The sequence below is a fragment of the Cariama cristata genome, unplaced genomic scaffold, assembly GCF_000690535.1.
Source record: "Cariama cristata isolate BGI_N322 unplaced genomic scaffold, ASM69053v1 scaffold989, whole genome shotgun sequence".
Lineage (NCBI taxonomy): Eukaryota > Metazoa > Chordata > Aves > Cariamiformes > Cariamidae > Cariama > Cariama cristata.
Window position 1 is genome coordinate 120793 of NW_009635054.1, and position 9391 is coordinate 130183.

Below are 9391 nucleotides of genomic sequence, written 5' to 3' on the forward strand. Positions count from 1 at the left end.
GGCAGGGTCAGCTGTAGGGGATGCACACCCCACGCCTGCTGCACCAGCACCGCTTCTCTGTTTGCTGCAGGCAGCATACATTTTACCTTCCTTTAGTCCAAGACGACACTCTTGTTTGTCCAGCACCTACATATAAACCCAACATGATGCCAGTTTTGATCCCATTACAGCTCATGTCTGGATTTTACAAAAACAGGGTCCCTAAACTATTCCAACTCCTGGATTTGACATGGAGGAGGGGAGTAAGTTAGCAGGAAAGCCAGCGTCAGCCCAATGGAAGACCAAAAGCTCTGCGGACTTGGCAAAAGGCAGCTCCACATTAATCCACAGCACTCACACTCTTTGCTCAAAGGAGGACTAGCCCTGGGGCAAAACAGATGACTTTCCTGCCCTGCCAGAGCCTCCTCTAAGAAGCTTTTGCAGAATTTGTCTACATGATCCATGCACCTCCACTATCGCTGGTGTACTGAAATCTACTACAATTTTACAGGAGGAAAAGAGTCTCCCTCACACAGGGCACCTTTCTCCAAGGCCATTCAGGAGAAGGTGGTGATGGGCATTGGCAGCACACAGCAAACAGCAGTCCCACAGCTGTGGACTAAAACCCACGCTGCAAATGGCCCAGGAGTTTGTTTGCACAGCAAACCCGGCCAGGCTTAAATGAGATGCTCTATTTGGCGAGGGAACATTTGAAACCTCTTGCACACTACAATTTCCAGAGCAAGGCAGGGTTTCTTAACTAACTAACTAAATATATTTCTTAAATAGTAAAATAATTAGAAGATCCATGCTGCCGCAGGGCTTCCCCCCTCCATCCTCTTTCACTGGGAGAAAACATGGTGTCATCTGGCACCGTGGTGCCTCATCACTAGCACTCTGCTCCTTGTGTAATGCCACCATGACATCAGAAATTGCACCTCACTTTGAGTTCCGCCAGGCACTACCTGCTTTGTAAAGCATTTCCAAGAATAATCTGAGCACTTGATTAATGCAAGTGGGGAACCTCTTTGCAATCTAGCGGCAGTCTGGAAGGCGTTTAGGCACTGCTGGGCACCCATTTAACGTGGCACTAGTAGCTCATTGTAAAATGTCAGGTCCATAATGCTTCTGCTCTTTAAACTCAGTTTTGATCCCTTGCCAACTACGGTAACTTAGTTTTCAATTCACCAACGCGGGATCCCAGGAGCTGCCAGAAACTTTGGGGGGGCTCCCCACCGTGCTGGAAGGAACACCATCCGGCACTATCCTGCAAATTTCCTCTCAACTACAGACATGACTGATCAACACAGATGGTGCCGCAAGGGGAGATTATTAGCTCTTCAATGGGGTTTAATTTTGATCCTTGATAAGTGTTTAAAATGAGAACTCCCAGAGTGCAATTAGCCATTGTTTTGGGTTCAAGGAGAAATCACTGCTCCGAAAAAAGGCAAGTCCCTGAGACCAATCTCTCAAGGAAAGCAATAAAGGATTTTGACCAACACCTCTATAAATCTACTGCCACTATCACAGACACACACAGATGTAGAAATGAGCTAGTTAAGCAGGTTCTGATCCTTCAAGACATAGTCTTTAAGTGCCATATGAGAGTAGTCTTAGATTTCTTCTATTGGCATACATGCTTGGATTTTGCTGCTCAAAGCATCCCCGGGCAGGAAGAGCACACTTGAATTTTGCCCTCCCTATTAAGATGCTTTGAGCTGGGGTTGTCAAACATACTGGCTTTTGGGAGGGGGGAGTCAGTCTCTCTCCATTAGGGCTGCAGTACAGCAGCAGTGTGCTGCAGAAGCCCCAGAGGATGCAGAATATCCCCTAGAAAAATTGCAGAATGATGAAGCAAGAGCAAAAGGGCCTCATTTCCTCCCCATCCCCTACAACACACTAAATCAAACCTGTGACTGGGTCATTAATGGTCAGAAGTCAAAATCAAGCCCCGGGCTTTATTAGGGAAGAGATGAGTTGTCCAGAGCAGCACATCTAAACCTGCTGGTGTGCCACCGGCAGACGAAGCCCAGCACCAACAGAGGCAAATGTACTACCATTTCCCCGCTCCCTCTTCAGCCCCCGGGGGTGTTTCTGCACAGGAAGGTTTATCTCACACAAACGTCTGCTGTGACTGACTAAATATCAGAAGAAACTTAGTCACATGTGGGAAATGCCTGGCGAGCTCAGATGTGGCAGCGCTTCTTCCCTCTCTCCTTTGCTGTTGTTTTCCTCTTTCTGGGTGTCAGCCCAGCGTGGGAACCAGGCCTTTCCCAGCTCCCTGTAACCACCAGCAACCGCTCCATGCCAGACCACGATTGCACCGGTAACATACCACTCCCTGAGACCAGTTACTACAATCCATTTCTGCCCTCCAGCAAAAGCCTTGCTGATAGATGCACCAAAATGGATGTTTGGGGGGGGTTTATCCATTTTAGGGGTAGCCAGGTAAAGTGTAATGGATGCTCTGATGTTTTGGAGCAGGAGCTGATCCCCTTCTTTACCTGGGATGCTTTGCCTCCTGGAGACCAGGGCTGCGTCCATCCCACCAGAGTCCTTGCTCCCCTTCGAGTAAGGGCCATCGTCTGTGAGCAGAGCAAACACAGAAGCTGAAATTAGTACCAAAAGCAACAAACAACAGAACCAGAGCACTTTAAAAAGTTTGTCCTGGTGACACTAGAATGGGGATCACATCCGTATCACAGACTGTAGGCAAGAAAAAACATTACCAGTCCTGGCTTTGCACTGCTCCACGTGGGCTATCTTGCTTTTTAGAGAGGGAGGGAAAGAAACAAGGCGGCAATAATATTATCTGATTTATTCCTCTTGGAGCTAATCTGTCAGGAGAGAACAAAATTCCCTTACTCCTGTAATTATATGGAACAGCTGAGGACAGAGAAAGCTGTGGCATTAGTCTCACAAGTTTTAAGCCTGTCATTATGCTTGTGAAGAAACTTACGGTCTTTGGAAATGGAGTTATACCTCAGGACACTAACAGGGCACTAAATCACTATACTTGAACGAAATTGCCTATACTTATAGATCCCATTATTTCAAAGTCACATTTTCCTGCTGCTGTTCCAGCTTCTGTACAATATAGAGAGCACCTTCTGTTAAGCGATTTAAAAAAAAAAAAAAAGGCCAGAGGAAAGAGAAAATAGTATTAGGCACTGTAAATGCACTGTTCAGTATAAGTTGAAATTTAAATTTAAAGTATTTAAATATCTTTGTATTCTCCTACTGGAAGACCCCTATATGGCATAGAGGTTATTTGCAGAGAAGGGAGCATGCTTCTACAGATTTCATTACCATCCATCTAAAACGTCTATTTTTATGGCATTTCCTAAACAGCTGGGGCTTTTTCAATCAATATTTTCCAGTAACCATGTAGTACCAAATAACTCTCATTCTCAGTGACTACATTCCTGGATTGCCCTTCCCAATTTTTCAATAGCTGTGAAGGTTTAGAAGTTGTACATGATAGTAAAAATACAGGTTACTGAAAACCTTATCCATTTATTGCTGTCCACAGCCCTTAAGTAACTTATATTTAAGTTACAGAGAATTTTTTGTCTCGCTGCATACAATGGAAACAACTTTTGTTCAGCCCCATTCCAAACAGTGGTCTGTACACAGAGAAATCAAAACCAATGTTCAGTTTGAGGGCAGCCCACTTTCCCCACAAACAGAAAAATGATGGTGGAAATTGAATCATGTGGGTTACACTTAACCACTAGGAGGGGAATTTTGCTCAAGGGCTTGAACAGCTTTTAAAAGTAAAATGAAATAAGGTTCAACCTAAAGTAATTTCCAAAAAAGAAAAAAAAAAAACTATCCAGTTTTAATTCTCGTTGCCCCAGCTTAAGTAACTTCACAAGTTGACAAAACTCAGTGAAAAGTTTGGGTTGACTCAAATCTGCACTTTCAAGCATAAAAAACTTCAGCTGGAAAATAAACAGTAATTAGTTTTTCAGCCGAAATTTTGCAGCCCATAGAGGTACAATGTAGATATCCAGACAGACCCTGGACTCTTCTCCTGCATCACTCTGAATGCTTCTCCACCATCACTAAACTGAAGATTTCTAATGAAGCAAGAACTAGCACTTGGCACTAGATCATCACTAAGCTATGCCAAGCCATTGCTGCCAAAACACATTGAACCTTGATACCCAAGCATCCAGGACCTCTGTGAAACAGGGGAATGAAGCTCTGCCTTTCAAAAAATAAGGGGAAGAACAGATAGGATAAAACAGCACTGTCCTGACCATGGAGATCTTGTAGTGTTAGTCAATGCTGACAGTGAAAGCAGCAGCACTTGGCTAGAGAATTACAGCAAGCATCAAGGCGAGCCACTGATTTCAGATAGGCACTGGGACAGCCTGGCATCAACTCTAAGAGCAGAAGGCCTGAAAATGAAATTTGCATTTTTAATAGTAATAGTTCTTTGGATAATGGGGAGGCCAGGGTCAAGGTTAATCTGGGCTTAATAACTCTGGAAGGAAGTTTAATTTACTTGGGACAGTTTAGCTCCAGCATCCAATTTAAAAAAAAAAAAAAAAAAAAGGCAAAGCCGCACGCCAGCCACTGTTGGCCATGTTGATCTTAATTTCTCTCTCCAAAAGCTTTTTCCTACTATCCTGCCTTACCCTCTCTCTGTCACCCCATGCCTTGCAGAACTGCACAGTCAGAAAACAGGGATGGTTTGGGAGTATAAAGCAACATGGCATTTCCTGAGGGAGCAGCAGGACAATGCTGATCCAACTACTCCTTGCCCACACTACTCAGCTACAATCTCCCTTTGTTTCTTTCCCAAATGTAGCAGCATGTTGGAAGAGGCACCCCAAAATAGCAGCTCAGGATACCCAGTGTGAGGGTATCAGCACTAGAGATAAGTCTGCAAAAGGCACCTGCAAAATACCCTGGGACATTCAGGGCTGGAGCCTCTCAATGCCACTGGAGCATCCGTGTGCTTTTGGTCACGCAAGGCACTGTGGATGGTGAGGACCACCCCGGCATGCAGCCACCTTCCACGTGAGAGCATCGCTGCCGGCTCTGACCCCAGGTAACATGCTCAAGGCAGCAACGTTCTGCGGCGGACGGGATCCCTGCATTCCCAGGAAACTATGCAAGATGGTTCAAAGCCAACTCTATAATCTGCTGGCAAAGTAAAGCAATCAACCATCTGCTTCACATAAACACACCGCCCTGGACCAGACAGCCACCAGCGTTCTTCAGCGCTTGATTTCCCCATCACTACCCCAATCAATATTGATACGGAACCCCAGTTCGCTAACAGTTACTCTCCCTACCCCAACAGCTGTTGGCAAACGTGTCTTGGCTTCCATTTCAGCAAGCAACCAGGTTGCCCGTGCATTAACAACAGTTTCTAGCACCAGCCAAGTGGCCAAGAGCAGTGACCCATGCCACAGCCACTGTCGGCAATTAGCAACGCACCCCCCGCACAGTCCCGCGCTGCTTCGTTGACAGCCGTATTAGCCGGCAAATAATTAGCATCACAGCTCCCCTTCCTTTATTGCTTCTCCCTTCTAAACTCAGTTGATTATGCAAAAAATGTTTGTTTTTTTCGCTCGTTATCTGGCTAAAATGTTTGAACAGGAAAGGAAGCTGCCACACACCGCCTGCCGAAGTGTGAATTGGCATTTGCTTGGATTAGCATCCCTGCCGTGTGGCTCTTTGTTCATTTTCAGCTGATTTCCTGCTCTGCCACTCAAGCTGGTATTAATGGAATCACTTTTTTCTGAGCTTTCTTGGGGTGGGGGGAAGTTACTTTGTTTTTTAAAAAAAAAAAGAAATTCCTTCTCTTTGTGCTTTTAGTCATTTCTCCTGCCTAGCACAGCACCGATTCAGAGGTGAGGCTGGTAACCAGCCTGATTGCTCAGTCGGCCCAAATCACAGCACCGACCCAAGCACTGAAAATTCATGAATCTCTCTACTCCCTAAAACTGGGAAAATAACTCTTTTTTTTTAAGCCTGCGTGGGTTCTTTTTGCAAGCAATCAGTGCTCGAGCCATTAGAGATGTATTTTTCAAGCTTTTTCTCTCACACCAAGAGGGCCAAAAATTTTCAAAAGAAAAAATTTGTGTAATTGGTGATTTTCAAGCAGCAGTATTAATACTGCCTCTCCATCTTCCAGGAAAGCTCAACAAGTACACAAGACCCTCAGTAAAACTGAGAGCACAACACTTTCCATATATCGATCCCATGGGAATCTGTGACAATATAGAAAAGTTTCTGTAAATTCTTTGACAATAGTTTTTGCCATTTCATTGTCTTACTAACACCAGGGTGAGAAGAGCTCCCAAGTCCCTACTCCTACACATGTGGCCCTGAACTCTCCTCCCCTGCAGCAAGTGTCTTACAGTAGTATACATCTCATACAGTGACAAAAAGAAAGAGATAATCCCATCTCTTTCCGTCAAAAACAAACTGGACAGACGAAGGAGTACGAAAAATACCTCCTTGCCTTAACTGAAGTACCAGGGGCAGGAAGAAGGGAAGGTCAAGGTAAATTCCAACATCCCACCCTGCTGCCAGACCGTTAATGGCAGCTCTCAGCAGGGCCTGTAGTCAATGGCACTTCAGTGGCCCTAGTGCAATGTGTCACCTCCAGCCAGGGCATTGTAATATTTTATGCTGCCTCCGTTTGTTTGAGATTGTGCCAGTAGCATCCAGGTTTCCAGGCAAGACAACCCAGGGGCTAAAGACCCCGAGTGGAGGCACCATCCCCTTGACAGGCAGCATGGAAAGTGGCACAGGTTTTCCCAGGGAGGCTGAGGTGGGGGCAGAGGTCAGCAAAACACAGGTATTTTCCAGCAACTTGCACTCAAATAAAAGAAAATTGGCAGAGAAAGTCTTCCTCTGCCTCCTCCACAGGGGAAATCCCAGCCGGACTCAGGGGAGAGCAGCAAGGAGCAGCTACTGCCCTGCAAAACCGCTCAGCCATGCAGCAAGAGCCTGGCACAGGAACGCCGCAATGGCAAAAAGAGGTGGCCTTGATCGGATCAAGTCTGCCTCCCGAGGGCATTTGAACCATTTCATTGCCTGTTCTCGCTTTACTCAGGTTGGGCTTTTCTTTCCCATTCCCTAGCTTAGCATCTCACCACCGAATGTATTGCCTGGGAAGCCAGTCCTGCCAGCTGCGAGGTGCAGCCATCCTTCCCTCCCTCCCCGGATCACACAGGGATGTACCGGAGGGGCACTGGCGGCAGCAGGGAGAGCAAGGGCTGCCCAGAGATCAGTCTCTCAGCAATTAATCAACAGGATAGCTGGAGCTCTGCTACTTGCTTCATACATGCCATTTGGCACCTCAGCTCCAGCAATGGCCACATGGCCGTAAAAATGTCCTGTCATCTGCTCTGCCACCAGCACAACCACTTCTTCTGGCTTTTTTCACCACTTAATGTTTTAGGAATTACCTACTTCTACCATCTACTCTAGGGGAGAAGACAAGAAAGGAGAGGGGAATAACAGTTGTCAATAATCGTAATTGAAAAAAGAAGGGAATAAACCCAGGTAACCAGGGGCATGGGGAGAAGTGGATCTGTGCAATGTCCTCCCCATCTGCCAGGCCCCACAGTCTGTCCTGATAGCAGCCAACCCAATCTGTTGTTTTGGGTTGGGTTTTGTTGGGTTTTTTTTTGTTTAAGATTACGAACTGCGGCATTGATAAGAAAGGCAAGTTGCTCCACAAGCAGCAGAACTTGGTTTCCTGATTTCTCATGGCTCTCTCTAATGTGGCTGCTCTTAGGTATCATAGTAAGGTTAAACTTACCTCCTCAACCTTGCCTTTTCTTTGAGGGCACAAACAGGAGCCTCTCCTCTAACCAAGATGCCTGTTTGCCCATTAATCATCCAGCAGCCAGCTGGCTGATTTGTAGGGGTCAGCTGCACACACTTAAATCAATCTCAACTCCTAGGAAATCCACAACTTCCTAAAGTAGTGATCCCTGGGCTTCCTGAATGGTTTGACCCATTCATTGAACCCTCACCAAAGTTGACTTGCTGCCTTTCTGAGACATCCCATCAGTCCCCGGCTTTCACAGAGCCAGTGGAGATGTCCTGGGCCAAATTCTCTTTCTGTAGCAACCAGCAGCAAAACCAATCTCAATAACAGCACAACACTTCTTAGTTAAATTCCCAATGGGATGTGAGCACAGGCACCAGGATCTCCTGACATCAGTTAGGTCTCAAGTCAACCTCTGTTAAAATGGGGAAAAAAAGAAAAGCTTCCTCAGAAAGAGCACTGATTTAGGAGTTCATTATCCCTGCCTGTGGGGGGAAAAAGGAAGGTTGGTTTTTTTTTTTTCATTTAGAAGGGTTATTAGTCTATGTTATTAACAGAGATCACCTCTTAATGAAAATCGGCATTGGCTAAATAAGATTCTGTGACAATTAAGCTTGCTGTCGGCAGGTTGTTCAGACTCCTGGATCACTTTAAAACAGTTCCCACAGAGAAAGTGCATTAATCTTATGGGAAGACCAAGAGGTAACACCTCCCATTTGTTTAATGGAAAAAAGACAGTTGGAGACAGTTATTTTGCTACAGGGTAATTGCACTCCTTGTTTAGAGAACTGAATACTAAAACAGCATTAAGAACCAAAAGCTGTCGACACTAAGGCAAGCCAGTATTTTTTTCTAGAAGAAAAGCACAAGGATGGAAGCAGGAACCCAAATGACTAAAACTAAGTGTGATTTGATCCACTTTGAGGAGAGTTATTTCTGTAAGTCAAGGGAGGCATTTATCTGTAGTCAGGTACAGAGCAGTCAAGGGTACGTGCGAGTGGGTCAGGCAGCCAGTGGCGATTCAACCTGCAGCTGCCTGGGAGCTAGTCTCCAAGACCTGGGATTTTAAAGATAACTGCGTGCCTGAAGATACAGACATGTACTTCAAAAACAGACTATGACCATCTATCTATATCTTTAGGCACCTAATCACCTTTAAAAAGTTATCATATTACTCGGAGGAGGGGAGGGAAAAAGAAATATATCCATGCACACCCATTCTGAATCTCAAATTGGTGTTCAGCTCCCAAATGACACAGCCTCCACTACAGCCTGGCTAGGGGCTGTACCGTCGTTAGAGGAGGACAGGATATATCCATGCACACCCATTCTGAACCTCAAATTGGTGTTCAGCTCCCAAATGACGCAGCCTCCACTACAGCCTGGCCAGGGGCTGTACCGTCGTTAGAGGAGGACAGCAACGTAATCCTTCCCACCTCTCCCCAGACTGGCACTCCACGTGGCATCACACCTGGTGGCATTTTATGAGCCAGTGATGGGTTTGGGTTTGATTGCAAGGCTGTACAGAATCAAACCTCCAGCACATCCCCTTAAGGGCAGTTTGGGTTATTTTAGCACTGCTGCAGCAGGTCAGAGAAGGCTATGTCA

General features: G+C 45.9%; 1 protein-coding gene across 1 annotated transcript in view; it reads right to left on the reverse strand.

Moving 5' to 3' along the window:
• Positions 1–2523, reverse strand: part of GRIP2 (glutamate receptor interacting protein 2) — a 59813-nt gene extending 57290 nt beyond the window's left edge. Inside the window, exon 1 of the mRNA XM_009707367.1 lies at positions 2484–2523. Coding sequence (XP_009705669.1) covers positions 2484–2523 — 40 coding nt within the window. The remainder of the gene's footprint in view (positions 1–2483) is intronic.
• Positions 2524–9391: the final 6868 nt, after the last annotated feature.